At 39.2% G+C, this 22343-nt stretch overlaps 1 protein-coding gene across 7 annotated transcripts in view; it reads right to left on the bottom strand.

The window, feature by feature from the left end:
• DLG2 (discs large MAGUK scaffold protein 2) overlaps nt 1–22343 on the bottom strand; it is a 1392511-nt gene that overhangs the window by 882553 nt on the left and 487615 nt on the right. Inside the window, exon 1 of one of the 7 annotated variants that reach the window (XM_036324797.1) lies at nt 11133–11301. The exons of the other annotated variants lie outside the window; for them this stretch is intronic. Coding sequence (XP_036180690.1) covers nt 11133–11210 — 78 coding nt within the window. The 5' untranslated portion in view covers nt 11211–11301. Of the gene's footprint in view, nt 1–11132; nt 11302–22343 lie in introns of those variants that run through there. 7 annotated transcript variants of the gene reach the window in all.

Raw genomic sequence — 22343 nt, 5'->3', positions numbered from 1 at the left:
ATTAAATCTGAAAACATTAAAAATGGTGATAACAATCAAAGGGATTACTTATGGAATGAAACAGAAAACCAGAAACAGATTAGTGAAGATATTTGCCTCTAAAAATCTTAAAAGTGTACATCCTAGAGCAGAAGTAATAAAGATGGTTATTTCTAAGAAATAGATCCAAAGTGACTCCATTCAATGCACAGCAGGAACATCCAAAGTACAATTAATGCAACCACTGGTGTGGAATTGTTTTCCCAGTGCCTTCCTGTTGGGTGACATTTTGCTTGCTTGCTTTATTTGTTTGTTTGTTTTTATTATTGACAGTATTACAAATGTCCCCTATTTCCCCCCCTTTGCTTCCCTCCATCCAGCCCCTGCCTCAGTCCTGGACTTCCCCACGCTATTGTCTATGTCCATGGCTTTTGCATATATGTTCTTTGGTTAATCGCTTTCATTTTATTTTTAAATAGAAGCAGGGCTCAGGAGTCACAGTGAATTTGGATCAATTATTTACTGAAAATATGATCATAGGTTATTAATACAAATTCAAAATATGAATACAACCCATAATTCTTTCTGTGATATAGAAGAACCTATCAGCTGCTGGTTATCTCAGACAATAAGAGTAGTGCTTGAAATTCCGGAGATTTGATCAACTGATATTCGAAAGATCTGAGTTCAAATCCCCAAGTTTGGCTGCCAACCACTGATACCAGGCAAGAAGCTTCCCAGACCTCATGTTCCCTGGACAAGAAGTTTTGCCCATCTTGAAAGACATGGGGAATGATGCAGCTCTGTGGTTAAGAATATGGGTTCATTTCCTGGTTGCCTGGGTTCAAATCCTGGCTTTAGAACATGCTAATTGTGTGTCTTTGAGCACTTTATTGACCTTTCTGTGACTCACCTATAAAAATGTGATTATTATTTATCCCATAGAAGTATTGTGAAGATCAGCTGAATTAGAACATGTGACTGGCTCAGCATAAAGGACTCAATAGTTATTATCATTTTTGAAAAGAAAGTTCTTTTTGGTTCTAAAATTGAATGTAACATTGCATCCCCCATTCCCACTCCCCTCCACCCCCCACCAAGACTGAAATAAAGCCACAAAGATGATGTGATACATTCCCCAGGTGGGAGATTAGCTAAGAGCCTTGAGTCATTCAGCACAAACCACTTCACTTCAAATGAGACGTAATGTGCCTTGACTGATGTTCCCCAAACATAGAGAATCCGTCTCTTGTAAAAACTGCATGGTGTGTTTTGAGAGAGGGGAGGTGTGGGAAAGATGGGGGGTTGGGGGACTTTTCATAAGATGATCTAAGATTTATGTATTAAAAAGGAAATAAAAGCCTAAAATTCCTTCTAAGTCAGCATACTGACAATTTTCACTTGTTAACATGTCCTCCTCAGTAATTTTTTTTTCCTATCTAGTGGCAGAGATAGACTTACACCTCTCCTCACTCAATAAAACCAGAATGGGAGGGCAAGTCCATTTTGCAGCCCAAGGGAGTAGTAGAGTACGAATAATCATTAATGAAGAAGTTAGCAAAAGTTGCTTAGTATCCTTTCTGGAACTATGCAGAATACGAAAATGAATGGGAGGGAGAGAGGAAAGAGAGGTAAAAAGGAAGGAGGGAGGGAGGAAGAAAGAAAGGAGGGAGAGAGAGAGGGAAAGAGGAAGAGGGAGGAAGGGAGAGAAGAAGAAAATGTTATGTTTTACAATGGACCAGATACTTTACATGTAGTTTTTAATTGGATCAAAAACATTCAAGGATAGTTCTCACCGTTTTGAATGTATGACAACATCAACAGTTAGGGAGATACAGGTATTCGCTCAAGGACACCCAAACAACAAGCTCTTGAGTCAAATGTGAACTCCAGTCTATAGTCTTTCACTGCCATACTGTTGCTCCTGGGTGTGCCAATAAGAGGATTTATAGAATGGATGGAGGAAAGGGGTCAATAAAGGTAACAAAGAACTTATTCAAGGAGCATAGAAAACGTAGGAAAATAAGTCTTAGGTCAAAATGGTGTTTAGAGAAGGAGAGAGAAAAACATTTTTCTATTCTCTCAAACCTTTCCAAGTACCACTCTCTATTAATTCCCAAAAACAATGTCCTCTCCCACAGCACATGAGTGTTTACCCTGTGCTAGAGAATCACCAAAGTGCCTCCTGATAAATGAGTTTGATGCTTCTATGGGGGGTCAACACCACGAATACTAACTTCCCGAATGGACAGTGTTCATTTCATTGCCCCTGGCTGCAAACTCTTATAAAAGTCAGAAGCCCTCCTCATAGAACTTTTCTCCCACAGTCAATATTGAGGAACTATGGAGTGAAAGGATGGAAAGCAAACCGATTCTGTTTATAAATCAGAGTGACCTGAAGTAACAAATTGGTGTGGAAGGGAGGAATAGCATTTGATAAGTTTTCTTTTCTCTTCTTATTGTATCAAGGTTGCTAAGTGAACAGTTAGTATTCACCCATCTCTGGATTAGACCACAGAATATGAAGACAAGCACAGTGATCCTCCAAAAACAACTCATTCTTTCCCTTCACCCTCTACTTCCTCCCTCTTTTCTTATATTACCAATATTAATAGCCCCTCCTAGGTCCTTCACCAGAACAGATGATGTTGGCCCTGCAGAGGCTATGTATTTGTTAGAATTTACATGCTTAGGATAAAAAAGAACACATAAGTGGTTACATATTTCTCTCTAATAATGATACCCTGACCCTGGGGACTAGAAAATCTCTCCTCATCGAGTATCACTATAGGCAGCAATCATGGCATCACTGAATATTAGTCCACCATGCACTAGGTGGCTTAAACAACAGAAATGCATTTTCTCACAAATATGGAGGATGGGCAGCCCAAGGCAAAGGTTTTGGCAGGGTTTGATTTCTGGCAAGAGCTCTCTGCCTGGCTTGCAGATGGTCACCTTCTTGTGTGTCCTCACATGGCAGAGAGAAAGAGGGATCTCTCTTCCCTTATAAGGCCCCTGATCTTATCAGATTAGAACCTCACTACTATGCTCTCATTTAACCTTAATTATCTCCTAAGTGCCCTTTTTCACATCTCCACATACACTTGGGGGCTACAGCTTCAGTATATGAATCCGTGGAGTGGGGGTGGGGGTGGGGGTGGGGCAAAATGTAGTCCACAGTAGATGGAACGGGGATTCTCTACTTAACTAGAATTTTCAGATTAAGAAGGTACAAAAATAAACACTCATGCACAAACATAAACCTGTAATATTTTAGCTGGAAAATGTCATAGTTTGATGTATTATTATTGCTGGTTGACGAGAACTCTGGTATTCTGATGACAGTTGTTTGTTTCATTTCATTGTTGGTGCCAAGGAGAGTGGGAAAAATGAGAACTGGAGCTTCCAATGCCACTGCTAGGAAATTCCTCATATTCCCTCTTTCTTCAAAGAAAAGGGGCAGTAAAGAAAGAAAAGCCTTGGATGTCTCTTATCTTGCTCCACTTTGAAAATAGGTGGATTCTCCATTATATGCTTCTTACTAATGCTTAAAGGCATCCCAGGCATTTCCTATAGATTCATTTGACATAAATGTTCTTGGGTTTTCTTAGTGCTAAGCATTGTGCTAGGTGCCAGGAACACAAGGATGAATGAGATCAAATCTTTCCCTTTAAGGACTCTGCAGTCTTATAGTGAAATGAAATTAGGATCAAAGACGGTTAGAATGGAAGGATTCTGACTGCGGATGAAAAACTCAGGCCCAGAGAGATTAAGAGATTTAGCCCAGGTGGCAGGCTTGTTGGAACAGTGCCAGTGAACACATAGGCCTGCTGACCTCTGCTCCAGTCTCTATTCCTACAGAGCTCAGAGTCCTCCATCCAAGTCAATCATTCAATAGTATTTATTTAAGGCCTACTATGTGCTGACTGAATGGGACAGAATTTATATTAGCTTAACAATTTAATGGACAATTTAACAATTTATTTAATGAAATGAGACTACCTCTGATGAAATTACTAGCAATTACCAGGTCTTATCTAAAGTGAGATGGTTTCTCTATTAACCCCATATATATGATGCATATGCAAGTGAAATGTGTACATTATCAGATTATCAACTTTATCTTTACAATGATTATCATGGTTGAACTAATCTTGCTGGAGGGAAGAGTCTCCCCTTCCATCTTCATCAGTCAATATAATACCGTAGATGACCAGGTAGAGGAAGACTGTTCTAAAAGTATATTGAAGACAAAAACAAACAAACAAACAAACAACTAAAGTTCTATAAACTGGACTGAAAGTAAACTACCTGGACATCTGATCTCTTGAGGATCCCCAATGAGAAATCAAGTCTTATTTACAGCCACACAATTACTCAACAGAGATGAGGGCAGTTAGATAAGAAGATAGCTGTTGTGTTGGTCCTATCTCAGTGATGGAGAACCTTTTGAGCTTGGCGTGTCAGCATTTTGAAAAACCCTAACTTAACTCTGGTGCCGTGTCACATATAGAAATTTTTTGATATTTGAAACCATAGTAAAACAAAGACTTATATTTTTGATATTTATTTTATATATTTAAATGCCATTTAACAAAGAAAAATCAATCAAAAAATGAGTTTGCGTGTCACCTCTGACACGCGTGTCATATGTTCGCCATCACTGGTCTATCTGTTCTCCAAATCACTGGCTCACCCAACCCATGGAAAGGTTAAGAGCATGTGGTCTGAGTGGTTAGGGTGATAGTCTCTGGATTTGGCAGGAACTGTCTCTGAATGCTGGTTCTACTACTTATGACCGTGGGCAAATTCCATAACATCTTATACCTCAGCATTTTCATCTACAAGACGAGGGCTAATAATAGGTTAACTTACAAGTTTGTAATGAGGATTAAATGAGATGATGCATGGAATGTGTATGTCATAGTGCTTAAGTATGTCTCAATAAATAGGCAGCACTATTACTAGTAACAATTCTACAGCGATTTTGTGACCTGCTATCTTCCTCTCCAGCCTACTCTCTTCCCCACCTCCTCCTTCATTTCAGCCATTTCTCTGATCCTGTCTTTCTCTTTCTCTCTTCCTGTTGTGCTAATAGGTGTGCCTTGTTCTCTGCCAGGGTGGACAGCAGGGTGGGAACCTCAGAACAGGTGCTACTTGCTGTCCATTTTGCTATGTGATTCACCTGCTAAGTGACAGGGAAGGACTGCAGGGCTGCATTCAGTGTGGACAAACACCTGTCTTCTGTATCACCACAGCTAGGCAGACACTGGTGCTGAGTCATGCTGCTGTTCACCACCAATGTGCTCTCAAAACTCTGAAGGCTCTGAGATAGGGACCTGAGAGGACAATCCATCCCTCTCTCCAGGTCAGGCTACTCTCCAATCTTCCCCAAGGCAAAAATAGACAAAGGAAGATGCTATTATTCACTGAGGGGTGAAGAGTCTTTAACATCAGGATGTTTCTTTTTATCCCTAAGCTAAATTTCAGATTTCACATTTATATTCACTTTTTAAAGTTATCTTTCATAGAGAAAAGTAAACTTGGTATCTAACTCATTGTAAACATAAATCACCTATACAGTATAATAATATACAATATATAGTATTAAATAATACAGAGTACTCTGTATGTATGTTTGTTTTTACTGGTTAAGAGCTTGAACTCTGGTCAGACATGGTGTCTAATCCCAGCTACCTACTGTTGATGTGCTTGTGCTCTGAAAACTGATCATAATAGTCTCACCAGAACATTGTATTAGGACAGTTCTTGGCTTATAGAAAGAACTCAATGAAAGTTAACTATTGTTGTTGTGGTTCAGACACATAAATATATAGTGAGAGGCCAGTTGGCTTCTTGAGCTTTCTCTTCTACAATCTAAATGGCTCCTGATTATTGCTTTTTATCTGTTTTTTTTCTATAACCTTCATTTCCCATCTATTCATTTGCCTTCCTATGTCTAGAATAGGACATATAATGCCAGTTGAGTTTGATCAGCACAGGATAAATGCATGATATATTTTAGGATTATCGTCTATAGTTCCCTCTGCCAACTAATAATATGAGTTGAAAATAAATAAAAATGATTTGATAGCAAGTGTGTAACTTTTAAACACTTTATTTATATTAGCTCATTTTATCATTAAAATAAATCCATTCATTCTTTCAGCTATGCCATACTTTGATTCTAAAAATATACTTTTTTTTTCTCGTTTTAACATCTCTATAATCAAGATTTTTCTTGCAAATGATATTCTATAGTTCTCTGACAATCTTTATTTTCTTAGTAACACATGAAATAGTGGTGCATCTTATAAACTGATGAAAACCTAGAATCAATGAAGTAGAGTATAAGAGACAACCATGTTGCAGGCAGTCTTTTAGGCCTAATAATTTAGTGAACAAGATTGAACAGTCCTTCGTTTAGAGAATCCACTCTAATTAGGAATACAGAGAAACAAAAGATGATTTCAACATATGTACAACTGTTCTGGGAGCCAATGGAGACTGATCCTTCACTTGTAGAAGACAGGGAAGGTTTCCTAGTGATGGTGATGTTACCTAAATTGGACTATAATTAGCCTGCAGCTTGACTGTCATTCAATCAAACAGGATAAGCAAAAAAAAAAAAAAAAAAAAAAAAGCTGAAAAAAGCATGGGACATTTAGGAATCTGAAAGTGGTTCAGAATGGATTTAGAGTATCCATGCAAGAAGGACAAGGTGTGAGGGCATAGAGGAAAGCAGAGGCTGTATCTTGATGGGTCTTGCAGACCATGTTGAACTGCATCCCGAGGACTTTGGAGTGCTACTGAAGCACAGTGTTATGTCCATCTGACAAATGAGAAAAACTAAGACCTAGAGTAGCCAAATGACTGGCTTTAGGCTGGATAGCAAAGAACAGGAATAATTTAATTCCCTCCCTCTGAGACTTACCTTAAGCCAGATGTTTATGTTATATCAGGGTTACCCAGGACATTATTCTCTCACTGGCTATACTGCCAGCAAATGCATTACTAAATTATCCTTTCTTTAGTTTATATTAAATTAATATGTTTGGTTTCGATGAGAGGAGCATCGAAAAATTATTTAAGGTGCATGTGGCCTAGTATCTAGATATTTGGGTTCAGTTACATCACTTATAAGTTATCAATCACGACAAAGGTCATCCAAGTTGTGTCATTAGGTGATAGATCTTGATGCCAGTCTTTTCTAAATAAATCATGCATTCACTTTCATAGTGCATGCTTAACCAATATAAATAAATAAACAAACAAATAAAACAAAAACAAATGAAAGAAGCAATGCTGATGGGGGGGGTGAAGGTTCACAACATCTTTATATTCTTGCATTTTATTATGCCACCGGAAATTCATTTCAATTCATCTTAAGGCTTTTTCAGCTGCTTTTTAGAGTCATACAATCCTTAGTTTGACTAAATTAAGCGATTTTAGTTGAAATGTGACAAAAAAGAATAATAGGAAGACACTAACTTTTGAATTAATTACACAGGGTCAAATGAAAAAAGAAAAATATTTGAATGAAGATATTCTATTCCAGCCAGACAGTCTTGACTCATATTATCACTTTTAAAATAATTTTGTTCACAGGGTTTGTTGGTTGGCACAAACTGTCTTTTTTAATGAAAGAATAACAAAGAGCCTTTTGCTTTTCTTTTTTAGAAATAAGACAACATGAATCACCTAATATCTTTGACTCCCTCAAAAAGGGAACACATCTACAGTTGACAAGCATGGAGGTCCTTTTTGATCAGAGACATCTTTAGTTTCCAGAGGACAAGCAATGAGTACAAATGCCAATGCTTAGGTCATGATGATATGACAATTACCAGCTATTTAAAAGAAATAATAGGTGCCAAGATGATAGCTTGCTACACTAATCCAACTGAAGGGGACAAAGAGTGTAAAGTCTTTAATAAAAGGACAGACAGCAGTCTACTCAATATAGTTTAGACATGGCCTTATCTGAAATAAAGGGGTTAAATCAGTAACTTTGATGCTATAAACCTCATGACTTTGGAATTTTAATTTCAAAAGAGGGGGGTCAAGATAAGAAGGAATGGTGAGCCTTCTTAACACAAGACTGGGGAATGATAAGGGGCTAGAAGAGAATGACAGAGACCGAGGAGGCATTTTTTAGAATGGTAAACTCGGGCTCAAATCCCAGCAATGATACTGCTAATTCTGTGACCTTGGACTAGCTACTCTTCTCTCTGGGACGTCAGAAAAATGATTTCTACGTCACAGAATTGCCATGAAGATTAAATGAAACTCTGTGCTTAAAGCAAGTGAGGCACAATGTGTGTGAGTAGGGATTACTGTTAATACTATTATTTTTGTGATTATTATTACATCCCATGCTTCTATTTAATTCTATTGGCATTAGATGAAGTAAACAGTAGACCAGGCAACCATGAATAAGGCACACTGCATGTTTAGAGATGGCATTTAGGCTTGTATATTCCCAATTAGCTTTTCAATTAACCCCAGCCTTGAGGAATATACTTCCCAGACCATATCTGAATGCTAAAATAGGACTGATGGGCTCTGATGGGTGCAGGTTGTTTTATTAGAGTAGGAGGAACTAAACTATGCTACCTATTGCAAAAAGAAGCTGAAATTTACAGAACATACTAAAACAAAATCACAATCATTGGCTGTGATACATATTTATACCCCCAAAAGCTAAACTATGCTTTGACTCTATCAATAGCTCTTTCACATTTAAGTGTACTACTCATTTTCTAAACATAACAAAATAATAATCTTATTTTATTCATCTTCCTTCATCTTACAATAAAGCATGACAGCATATAGTCAGCAGCCCTTCACACCCCACTCCATGTTTGCGATTATATGACCTCTGATGCTATAGTAACACTGTATATACATTTAATGAGCTTTTTCTATCATTTGCTAACTGTCTTCTCAGTTAAACCACATTACTGAACTTGTTATACAAACAGTAATCACAATAGTCGGCTTAAATAAGTCATGTGATAAAACTAGGTACACAGAATAAATCAATTATTTCATACATTCACCAAGCCTGGACTGAGGGCCTTCATTGTTTAAGGCAGCACACCTTTCAATTTACTCCAGGAACTCTGTGAATATAAATTCCATAAAAAAAACAACAAACAAACAAACAAAGCGTGAAATGCTCTTTCCTTGTTATTTAGCATCACCTAGTATTCAAAATTAACTCCTCCTAGCCCCCCTGGCAAGGACAAGGGCATTAGAAATGATCGTTTTTAATTTGGTCTTTATCACTCAGAGAGCAAAACTTCAGTTCTCTCGTGTTGATTTCTAGACTCCCTGAGATAAATAATTTAAAACCCTTCACCCCACATTTGGCATCTTCTTGCCCGTTCTAAGCATTAACCATCACAGAAATGACAAGGAGGTATCAGAGTCACCGAACCAGCTTCTCCCCACACTTAAGAAATAGAAGCTGTGTCACTTCATCAGATCAACATCCTTTCAGGTGCTATACACTGACTTTCATAGAGCTGCTCTTCTCCACATTCAGGCCGAGCCTGAATTAAGTGTCACTGGGACATTCAACTTTTTTTGCATACTAATTTGGCATAAGACATTATTTCCCAGGGGCTTCCAGAGCCATCTGTGGTCTCTGACGGTCCTCTCATCCATACAACCTATAATTTTCATAAGAAGAAGGCACTTTTTCAAAACATTTACTCAAAAAAAAAAAAAAACTACTTACAAGTCTTTTCTCTTAAAAATTACTTGAGAAGCAAAAAACCAAACCAAAAACCAAACCCTCAAGCCCAACTATTCAATATAAATGGTGCTAGTACATGACAATTAGGTTTGCAGTCTTTCACCCGTGAGATGTGTGTGTGTGTGTGTGTGTGTGTGTGTGTGTGTAACAGAAAAGAGATCAATTCTACCCCACTCTTGCCTCCCCTTCCCCCACCAAAATGCTATTAAGTAATGAGTTTGTAATCATTCTACATTCTTCAGATCTGGACATTCTAAAAGGCTACAACCCTAAAGTCAGAACTCCAGTGATATTCTCCCTTTTCCCACTACACACAATTGCATCCTGGTTTATCACTGGATTCTTACTCATGTTAGCAACATTCCTACTCTGAAGAAACAAAAAGCAAGTTAAAGTGAAGAGGGAGGACTGTGCCACAGGCCAAAAAAGCCATCTCGGGATCCATCTCACCAGTAGATTTAAGACAGACAGGACACTGGACCAAAGGTTGCATCGTCAGAGTAATAGGAAAAATCCCCATCTCCCAAAATGTGGTTACCTTTGGAAATCCCCCCAACACTTCTCAAATTGGATACAGCTCACCTAAATAAGACAGTTTGGCCGATGCTCCAAAGACATAGGGCCAATTAGAGATACAAGCTTATAATGCATCTTAGGACTTACAGGCCATTTACATTTTCCAGAGAATGATAACTAATGAGGTAAATCTACACAGAGGTTTTCTTGAAACAGCCAGTCCTGCTGAATAAGAGAAATACAGAGCCATCCTCCAAATGACTATCTGATTAGAAATACAATCCGGGCTCCTTGTACACACTTTTTAAATGACGGCTCTTGTTGATCTGAAAACACTACCAGGTACCCATGTGGAACCTGGTCATTGTTATTCAGAGTCCCAAATATGCGGTCCTAGGACACCAACTGGGACACAAGTACCGGGAAACACTCGGGGATCGATCATGCCCCCTTCAGAATCAAAAACCATAGTCATAAAAATAATGCGGTGTTAGCAACAAGTTTACTAGAGAGCTCCCCGAAGAAGCCAAAATTTCAGCTGCTCAAAGGCTTTCCCTTGATGTCATTTAAAGGAAAATTAAGTCTCTGTGGAGACACTCTCTCCATTGATGCTACCACCAAAGATTTTGAATAGCCAAGATCCGACTTAGCCCCAAATGCCATTCCGCCCTCTCCACCCCCCCCCCCCCCCCCCCGCCCACTCCCAAGTAGCTAGGCTCCAGGAGTCACCCCTTCTCTAAGTGGCATGGACTACATTCCCAGTGAGAGGCAGGCTCTCTTGCCAAGCTAACAGCGACTGCGTCTGTGCTCGGACTAGCCGGCCAGAGCAGGCAGTTTGCAAATCGGAAAGGTAGTCTCCCTCCCCGCTCCATACCTTTTCGGATTTCGCCTTCCTGGCATTGTGCACGAACCTGCGACCCAGCTTCTTGGCATACCAGATGGAGGCGAACATAGCGAGGCCAGTGGAAGAAATGCACAATGAAGCTGCTGCACAAACAATTTCCCACCTCGGCTCCGGCTCCGAGACGAGCGGAATCGGGCTGGAGCTGTCACTCGCAGGCTGTTGCTTTCTCAGTTCCTCTCATGCTGGGTAGCTGAGGGAGGGGGTGGGAGGAGGCAGGGGTGGGGGAGAGGCAGTCCTGTTTGGCCGGTCTGCAGGTATATTTACATCCTGCCAGCAGGAGGTCCGGGCCAGGCGGGCGCTGCCTTCCCAGCCGGCTCTCACAACCAGTCAGCTAGGTATCTGTCTGCAGTTCTTGGGCACCGTCACCACCCAAACTCCATGTGTGTTTGGAGGAAGGGAAGCCGCAGTCCACCCATCCGGAGGCGGCTCACCTCCAGCCCTAGGCTCCGGGAGTTACACGCCTCGCTTGGCTTCCCTCCGTCTTGACTGTTCCTGCTGGCAGCAGTAAAGACAGACCCACAGCCAGCTTCCCAGGTAAATCAGCCAATACAGGAGCTGCCAGGCGCAAGGGAGAGAGACAGGGCCACCAAGAACCTAGCCCCGCGGGCACAAACAGGTGTCCCTAGAGCCTGTACCCTGCTCTGATCCACAGAGAATATGGCTGGTAGGTGGCTGGGAAGAGAGGAGTCCTTCCCTTACCCCCTCCTCAACTCCATTTGGTCCAAGGAAAGTTACCTCTGCTCATGCTCCAGGCTTATCTATACCTTACTAGGGTGACTCTTTATTTTTTGGAGACTGGGCCAGGACAAAGCACAAAGTGAGCCTGAATAAAGGACCTTAAGTTTTCAAACTCATTGGTTCTACCTCTAAATCTATTGGGTGCTCCTCTATGAACACAGGTTGTCAGTCTGGGTATTAGGGAATGGGGAGGAGCTTAAATCTACCTTTAAACTAAAATAGAGCAATCTACTCCCTTTTTTTAAACCCTTGAGTGTTCGTGCAGTGATAGCCAGTGTTACATGGAGGGCTGTGATGTCACTTTTGGGAAGGTAAATTTATGATTTCTGGTAGCTCCTAAACCATGCCCCTTTGAAGAAACTTCACGTTTAATTCTACACTAGGTGCTTTCAATATCAATGATCTTATTAGGGTTTAGACTTTGAGGCATTTAAAAGGTAAAGTCAGCCCAGCCAGGGGTGCTCAGTAGTTGAGCATCGACCTATGAACCAGGAGGTTATGGTTCAATTCCCAGTTGCAGGCTTGATCCCCAGTGGCGGCGCGCGTGGGGGGGGGGGGGGGGGGGCGGGGACTCGGGATGCAGGAGGCAACCCATCAATGATTCTCTCTCATCATTGATGTTTCTATTTCTCTTTCCCTCTCCCTTGCTCTCTAAAATCAATGTTTTTAAATATCTTTAAAAAAATAAAAGGTAAAGTCAGTTTTAAGAGATACATGTTTTGTCCAGTGAAAGAGCATTTAAGCTTTTACACACAAACTAGAGAAGAGAAGTGACTGGAAAATCTTCCTTCCAGTGACATACAAACAAGACTCCATCCAGTAATTGTTTTCCAGCTGATCTAACTGAAGTGCCCAAAGAATGTCCAGGATATTTGGACTAAAACTCCCTTCTCTCACTAAACATCCTGTGAGGTTTACCCTAAAAGAGGTTCAGTCTTCAGTCAACACAATGCTGTTTGACAAGGTGTATCAGATATCCTCGCTGGCAATTGGATAGGAGGCAGTATGGGATACAATGGGAGTCAGAACGCATGTCCCTGTTAATCACTAAGGTAACCCCGGTGCCTAGAACAATGCTTCGCACGATGCATTCTATGTATGTTTGCTGAATGAACGAATGATCTGGGTTCTAACTCTGGCCCTGGTCCTAACTTGATTGCTTGTTCTGAGTTTGATCTGCCTCATCTGTAAATTCTGAGAACTGGGCAGATGATTTTTAAGGCCTCCCTGCCTTATGAGTCTATGATTCTGATTATCCCTCTTCATGTGAATCTTGAACAGAATTGTCTGGTGCTCACTAGGGGTGTATACTCTGGGAAAATGACTCAGTGTTCTGAAAAGCCAACAGTGGCACCCTGGGGATAGTATGCCTAGCTGCCACCTAGGGTTTGGTTTGGCCATCAACTGTTTCTGTTCCTCTGTGCTTTCACTTCTGTGAACTCCACTTTTCTTTCATTTTCTTTTGACACTCTTAGACAACCTCGGTGCCAAATTGTCCACATCACACCCTATACTCTATGGAGGAAAAATGACATAGGAATCCAACAAATAAATAAATGATCACTCCTGCTTAGTTTTCAAAGAGCCACTCAGCAGGAATACAGCTTACCCTAATATTGCCATGATGCTAAAAGTATGCATTATTTCTGCATAAAGTTTGTCTAAGACATGTTGTAGTTGAAAGACTATTCAGTTAAGAATAAAGTAGATGAAAAGGAGAAGGGGAGCAAGGCTCCCTAAAGTAATGAGTAAAAATAAATTTTTTTAAAACAGTTTAAGATGGACTCAGACAATAAAGAGGTGAGAAAAAATGCTGAGCTCTTAAACCACTAATATTAAAGGGGGGAAATCAAAGAATGTTAATTTACTCTGATGGGGCTGCCAGATCATAAAGTAACTTTTGCATCTTCTTCATAAGTTAAGATTTCCTAGGTCACTAAAACTGGGGCTTGGAGAGATCTTTGATGTTTGATTGTTTTGTTGTTTGGTTTTACTTTTATATTGAAACTTTGATGACCTTCTTCACACATCTGACCCAGAGCTTTTATAAACTTTTACGGGATGGAGTTCTGAAGGAAATAAATTGGCCTGCCAGCTAAGATTAACTTAAAAATAACAATAATAGCCCACCTGGTATGGCTCAGTGGTTGAGTGTCGACCTATGAACCAGGAGGTCATGGTTGGATTCCCAGTCAGGGCACATGTCCGGGTTGCTGGCTCCATCCAGGAAGGAGTGTGCAGGAGGCCAATCAATGATTCTCTCTGATCTTTATGTTTCTATGTCTCTCTCCCTCTCCCTCCCTCTCTCCTCTGAAATCAATAAAAATATATTTTAACAAATAACAATAACCACTGTTCCTAAAATAGGCAGGTGAAGGTAGAAAAGGAAGAGAAAAGTAGGACATTTGTGGTCAAGGTCCACATATATGTTCTGCAGATGCTTAGCACAATGCAGGTATTCAAAATATATTTGTTGAATGCATCTATGACAAAGGACAATCCACAAACTTTACAGACTAGAAGATTCAATAGAAGCATATCCACAAATTTTCAGTTGTAAAAGTCTTTTGAAAGATGGGCACCATTTAATGAAATGACACCGTTGCTGTAGTTATACAACCCCTTTCCCTGGGTTTCTGCACAGATGTGCCTGCTACAAAGGGGTGGCAGCTGCCTATCATAAATCCTAATGATCTCTAACCATTGCTCTCCTGATTGAGATAAACAACTTTTGCAGTTATGCCTTAAGGAAAACCAATTTTTCATATGCTTTCCATCTGTATATCATCACTACCTGGACAGACCGTTTCTTTTATAATTTCATTTTTAATACCTCTCATATGACAGAAGCCTAACAGTACAGCTGAGTCTGAGATGCAACATTAATCCTTTTAAGCAGCTTTGGGTTCATGCCTCAACAGACACACTGTGAGTCTCCTTGGAATTCTCAAGGTAAATGCAATGTTTAAATCAAGCTATTAAGTATTAAACAACTACATTTTCTGCCTACCACATGAACGATTTTCTTTTGAAAATCATCTAGGTATATCATTGATAATTATATAAACAGACTAAACATTAAACCTGAGAAGCTGCTAGCTTAAAAAGCTTTCTAAATTAGGTGTTTAATATACACCAAGGAAAATGCATGCTTGAGACATAAAAAAGCTAATGTACAAAACTAATAAACATTCAAATATTTGTCTGATTTGTTTGCATATCTGATAGCCCTTTAACATCTGATATTAATCCATTATTAAACAGCAGGTATAGGACATACACTAAGTACATAGAATTTATTACTAAAATTTACAAAAATAATATTTAACTTCAATTCACAGAAAAACCAAGATATTGATGCTAGTTACCCCTGTAGAAAGTAGTGGAAAGGGAAGATTAAAAAAACAACAAGACAACGCACAGAGCACCAAATACAAATGTATTCACGATACTAATAACCCCAAATAAAGGTGACCACCAGAAAAAAGAGAATTAGAGGCTAGAAAAGAGTGCAAAAAGGAACATAAATGAGCCAATCAAAAAATGGGAAAAGGATCTAAATAAACACTTTTCAAAAGAGGACATACAGAAGGCCCAGAGACATATGAAAACATGCTTAAAGTCACTAATCATCCGAGAGATGCAAATCAAAAAAACAATGAGATACCATCTCACACTTGTCAGAATGGCTATCATCAACAAATCAACAAATAGACAAGTGCTGGTGAGGGTGTGGAGAAAAAGGAACCCTCCTGCACTGCTGGTGGGAATGCAGACTGGTGCAGCCACTGTGGAGAACAGTATAGAGTTTCCTCAAAAAATTAAAAATGGAACTCCCATTTGACCCAGTGATCCCACTACTAGGAATATATCCCAAGAAATCAGAAACACCAATCAGAAAGGATATATGCACCCCTATGTTCACAGCAGCACAATTTACAATAGCTAAGATTTGGAAACAGCCTAAGTGCCCATCAGCAGATGAGTGGATTAAAAGACTGTGGTACATCTACACAATGGAATACTATGCTGTTATATAAAAAAAAAGGAGCTTTTACCATTTGCAACAGCATGGATGGAACTGGAGAGCATTATGCTAAGCGAAATAAGCCAGTCAGAGAAAGATAAATATCACATGATTTCACTCATATGTGGGATATAATGATCAACATAATTAGATGAACAAGAATAGATCCAGAGACAAATGGTAGGGGAGGAGGGGGGTTAGAGAGCAACCAAAGGACTTGTATGCATGCATATTAGATAACCAATGGACACAGACACTGGGGCAGTGGGGACTTGCCCAGGATGGGAATGACTGGGGGGTGATGTCAATTGGGGGGAAAGGAGACATATGTAAAACTTTAGACGATAATACAAAATAAACAATGCCAGGCCAGTGTTGCTCAATGGTTGATCTCAACCCTTGAGCCAACAGATGACCAGATTGATTCCCGGTCAGGGCACATGCCTGGGTTTCAGGCTTGATCCCCAGTAGGGGACATGCTGGAAGCAACCTATTGATGTTCTCTCTCACAGATGTTTCTCTCTCTCTCTCTCTCTCTCTCTCTCTCTCTCATCAATTTAAAAAGCCACAGTTATATAAACAATTACATTTTGCTCTATACATTGTGCTATTTGTTTTTTACAATGAGAATATATTCATATTTTTACCAGTATGATTAAAAATATAAGCAATACTTCTCCACAAAAATGTACTGATTATTTACTCAACATCAAACTCTGGGACCACCAATTGAATAAGATATAATCCCTCCTCTCAAGAAGTCCTATATAGTTGGGGGCACATTGTATTAAGAAATAAATTTTAATTCAGAATGGCACTATTACAGATATGAGAAAATTATGTAGGAGCTCAGGAAAAACATACTATTTTTATTTCTATATTCTATAAGACCAATAATAAATGTTATCTATAAAAAGTGCAATATTTAGTATGAGTGTATATAAAAAGCAAAGGAATAGCTAAATCTCTCTGCCTGTTTTATCTACACGGACAATAGAAAAATGGTCACTATAACTTTATGTGTATGCATCAAAACCAACATGTACAAATTGATCCATTTGCAGATAGATATATTCCTGCCCCGAAGAGTCAATCGGTTATGGACAAGTGTGACAAAAATGTTTGAGTCATTGCAAATATAACCCCAATGACTAATTACAATGGGTTAGACCTACCTTTTTTCTGCTCTCAAAATCACATATCTCATATATCCTTTCTTCTAAATGTTGAATCATGATATACTTAGGCACCCAGAGACGTGAGGAAGTTATATAGCACTCACCACCCATATACCTGCCATCCAGATTTAATAAATGTTAATATTTTGGCATATTTGATCCAGATTAATTTTAAAGAAATAAACCCTTCATAATATGTTCAAAGTCCCTCCACCCTACTCTGCCTCAAATTCATCTCAAAATAATGCTCAATAAACATTCTTGTACCTCTCTGAGCACATACAACTTTAGAGTAGTTACTTCAAAATGTAATTGGTGAATCACAGAATGTGTCCATCTTAAACTTTTATAACAAATTTCTCTCCAATTTACATCATTACTAGTTTATAGCAGTCCTACATTCTAGATGACACAGTATAATCAGACATTAAGTTTTCTCATAACACATAATGTTTAGCTCCTTGGAGTTTTGATGTTCATTTTCTTGATTACTGGTGAGATTTAGAAACTTTTCAAATGTTTACAGGCTATTTTAACTTCCGTCTGTTCATAACTTCTGACCATTTAAAAAATAGGTTCGAAATGTCCTTCAATAGACAATTGGATGAAGATGATGTGGTATAATAATACAATGGAATACTACTCAGCCATAAGAAAAGATGAAATATTGCCATTTGCTACAACATGGATGGACCTTGAGAGTATTGCACTAAGTGAAATACGTCAGTCAGAAAAATCTAAGAACCATATGATTTTACTCATATGTGGAATGTAAAACTGAAACTCATAGACCCAGACAACAGTATGATGGTTACCTGAGGGAAGGGAGGTGGTGATACTAAAGGTTAAAGGGGGCCAAATATATGATGGAAGATTATTTGACTTTGGGTGGTGGACACAGAATGCAATATACAGAACATGTATCATAGAAATGAACACTTGAAACCTATATAATCTTATTAACCAATATCATCCCAATAAATTAATTAAATTTAAATTAATTAAATTAAAAATAAAATAAATAAAAAATTAAGATTAGGTTCTATATTTTTATTGCTTTATAAAAACATTTTATGTATTGTGGACACTAATTCTGTATTTATTACATATACTAAAAAGATCTGTTCCCAACTTCTGACTTGTCTTTTAAAGTCACTGTATGTTATACAGTCCTCATAACAATTTAAATACACTGAAATTTATCAACATTTTCCTGTATGCTTGTACATTTTGTATCTTGAGAATTTTTTCCTATTTAAAGTTTATAAGTATCTTGTATTTTCTCCTAAACAATTTAATTTTTTTCTTTTTACAAATTTTCAATTAAAAATATGGTTTGAGATAGGGATCTATTTTCTCCCATATGTATGGAAGTTATCTTCCATCCTTCCTTCCTCCCTTCCTCCCTCCCTCCCTCCCTTCCTTCCTTCCTTCCTTCCTTCCTTCCTTCTTTCCCTCCTTCCTCCCTCCCTCCCTCCTTCCCTCCCTCCCTTCCTCCCTCCCTTCCTTCCTTCCTTTTTCTTTCCTTCTCCTGGTATATAAAAATTGTATTCCTGTTCTTTCTGACTTGTAATGCTTCTCAGTCATATGTCTAGATTATATGAGTAAGAATATAATTATTCTGAGCTCTTTTGTTATTATTCTATATTTATTTACCTGTGCCAATATCAAATTATCTTGATTACTATGCTTTATGATACATATTGATATCTGAAGGACTAATCATCCTTTTCATTTGATCTAACTTTTCAAATTAATTTTTATAAAGTTGTACATGCTATGCCCAGTAATCCATTATGATTTTATAGTATGTAGTACTATGTATTGTAGTGTATATCCCACACCTGCTATTATATCTTGTAATAGTTCCATTCCTCACCAAATCAGTCATTATTATTATCACCATCACTGTTTTTTCCAATTAAAGGTTACTCAAAATAACGACCTGCTAACAGTTTATTTTCTCATCATTATTTTTAGCAATCTAACCCTCCTAAATGTCCTTTTTATCAAAGTACCTATTTTAATAGTTATTTCTGCAAAAAATCTGTGATGGTTAAACATATTCAGTCATTTTAATAAATTTATTATATACTTTTTTTTTTAATTTCTAGAGGACTCATATATATATATTCACCCTGTCTTTTATCATGGTGTGTTATTATATTGAAATTTTTATTCCTTATATTTTTCCTGAACTGTCTACAATCACCTTAGAGTTCGAAGGACAGCAGAGGTAAACAGAGATTTCTAGATTGATAATATTTTCCCTCAGCACTTTGGAGATATCTCATTCCGTTTCTGGAATCTATTTTTATGACAAGATGTCCTTTGTCATTCAAATTGATACATTGTAAGGAATGTCTCTTTCTAGGTTTGTTTTAAATTGGTTTTGTTGTTGTTTTAATCTTTTAAACTGCTGTTTCAATACAATGTTTTATTTTTTTTTCTAAAATTCTGCTTGGAACTCATCATTCTTTAATCTGATGAGTTATAAAATAAAAACTTAATCATTATCTTTTCTAATATTATTCTTTCTCATTCTCTCTGTTGTCTCCCAAAATCTTCTTATATTTTTCCTGGACCATTTCATTCTACCTATCCTATTGCTTCATATAGCTTCTATTCTTCTTCTTCAGTGTTGTGCTATTTTCATAGTTATATTCTCAGATCCAATTATTATTTTTAAGTTTTAATCTCCTGTTTTTCCTGTATAAAAAGTATTCATTTTTAATAAATCATTATTTTTTTTTAATTTCTAGAGGAGATTTTATATATATATATATATATATATATATTCACCCTGTCTTTTATCATGGTGTGTTATTCTATTAAGATTTTTATTCCTTCCTCTACTATACTTTTTTTTTTAAAATATATTTTTATTGATTAAGATATTACATATGTGTCCTTGTCCCCACGTTACCCTCTACCCCCCCCCCCCCCGCTCATGCCCTCACCCCCCCCCCCCCGTTGTCCGGGTCCATTGGTTAGGCCTATATGCCTGCATGTAAGTCCTTTGGTTGATCTTTCCCCCTTACCCCCACCCTCCCCTACCCTCCCTCCAAAGCCCGACAGTCCAATCAATGCCTCTCCGTCTCTGGATCAGTCCTTGTTCATCAGTTTATGTTGTTCATTATATTCCACAAATGAGTGAGATCATGTGGTATTTATCCGCTCTCCAGTTCCATTCATGCTGTGGCAAATGGTAAGAGTTCCTTTTTCTTCTTCCTCTTCTTAAAGAATACCTTTCAGCATTTCATATAATGCTGGTTTGGTGGTGATGAACTCCTTTAGCTTTTTCTTATCCGTGAAGCTCTTTCTCTGACCTTCTATTCTGAATGATAGCTTTGCTGGATAAAGTAATCTTGGTTGCAGGTTCATGCTATTCATCACTTTGAATATTTCTTGCCACTCCCTTCTGGCCTGCATGGTTTCTGTTGAGAAATCAGCTGACAGTCGTATGGGTACTCCCTTGTAGGTAACTGACTGTCTTTCTCTTGCTGCTTTTAAGATTCTCTCTTTGTCTTTTGCTCTTGGCATTTTAATTATGATGTGTCTTGGTGTGGTCCTCTTTGGATTCCTTTTGTTTGGGGTTCTCTGCGCTTCCTGGACTTGTAAGTCTATTTCTTTCACCAGGTGGGGGAAGTTTTCTGTCATTATTTCTTCAAATAGGTTTTCAATATCTTGCCCTCTCTCTTCTTCTGGTACCCCTATAATTCTGATGTTGGTACGCTTGAAATTGTCCCAGAGGCTCCTTACACTATCTTCATATTTTTGGAATCTCTTTTCTTTTTTCTTTTTCAGTTGGGTATTTTTTGTTTCTTTGTATTTCAAATCTTTGACTTGATTTTTGGGATCCTCTTGTCTGCTGTTGGATCTCCGTAGATTATTCTTTATTTCAGTCAGTGTATGCTTAATTTCTAGTTGGTCCTTTTTCATGTCCTCCATGGTCTCACTATACTTATTGAGGGACTCATTAAATTTATCGGCGGTTTCCATAAAATTCTTGAAAAACCTTATAAACGTGGCCTTGAACTCTATATCCAGTCGTCTGCTTTCCTCCATTTCTGCCATTTGTGACCTGTTTCTTTGTCTCCGCATTTTGGCTGCTTCCCTGTGTTGATAGAGTGGCTTTGTGTGCTAGGTGTCCTGTAGGGCCCAGTGGCTCAGCCTCCCCAGTTACCTGAGGTGGACACTCTTGGTGCACCCCCTCGTGGGCTTTGTGCACAGTCTTGTTGTAGCTATGCCTTGGTTGTTGTAGGATCACTGGGAGGAATTGACCTCCAGGGCAATTGGCAGCGAGAATCAGCTGTGTCTGCAGTGGGAGAATTTCTGTGCTGGAGACACCCTTCTGGGGCAAGACTTGCTTCAGTGGGGCTTTGGTGCTCACTGAGACTGCACCCTGAGTGTGTCCCTTATGGATCTGAGGAGTTGTGATCTGGAAGGTTCCCCTCTGACCACTGGGTACAGTGGCTCTTGGATCTAAGGAGGTGCTAATTTAGCCTCTGCCTGAGGTTACACAGCAGGAACTACGAAGAGAACTGCAGATTCCCCTTCCTTTTTTTTTGGAGTTTGGAAGTGCCCTGATGATGCTCAGCTGTGTAGCAATGCAAGCCGCTGTGGGGCCTTGGGCCTTCTCTTGGAAGCTCTGAGTCTATCTGGCCGGGCTGCGGTTAGGTAATTACAGGTTGCAAATGGCCAGGGCATTCATATGCAAAAGCCTCTGCCGCAGCCTGGGCGGGGCGGGGTCTCAAGAAATCAAAGGGCGGAGAAAGCAGCTATGGCGGAGCCTCAGCCCCGCCCTAAGGAGTCTCGAGTCCCAGTGTCCCGGCAATGGCTGCAAGCACCTCTGAGGGAAAGCCGCTCTCAAGCTCGCCCGCTGCCAGACAGTCCAGTTTCTCCCCGTATGAGTCCTGGGTCCCCAGAGACTTCCTGGAACCGGATTTCAGAGCCGTCGGGAGCTTGTGTCTCCCTCCGGATTCAAAAAGACAGCCGCGTCCTCAGGTGCCAGCCCCTTTCCGCGTGAGCCCCCGTACCTCTGCACTCCACCTCCGCAGCTCCTCCCGCTCGCAGTGTGCTTTTCTTTCCTTCTAGTTGTAGAATTTACACTCAGCCAGCCCTCCTGTAGTTCTGGATGATGTCCACCTTGTGTTTTTGATGCATTTATCGATTGTTGTGGGAAGCAGCAATTTCCCAGTGTTTATCTATGCCGCCATCTTAGTTTCTCCCTCTACT

Source organism: Myotis myotis, unplaced genomic scaffold, assembly GCF_014108235.1.
Source record: "Myotis myotis isolate mMyoMyo1 unplaced genomic scaffold, mMyoMyo1.p scaffold_m19_p_10, whole genome shotgun sequence".
Classification (NCBI taxonomy): domain Eukaryota; kingdom Metazoa; phylum Chordata; class Mammalia; order Chiroptera; family Vespertilionidae; genus Myotis; species Myotis myotis.
This window is presented reverse-complemented; position numbering and strand designations above follow the sequence as displayed.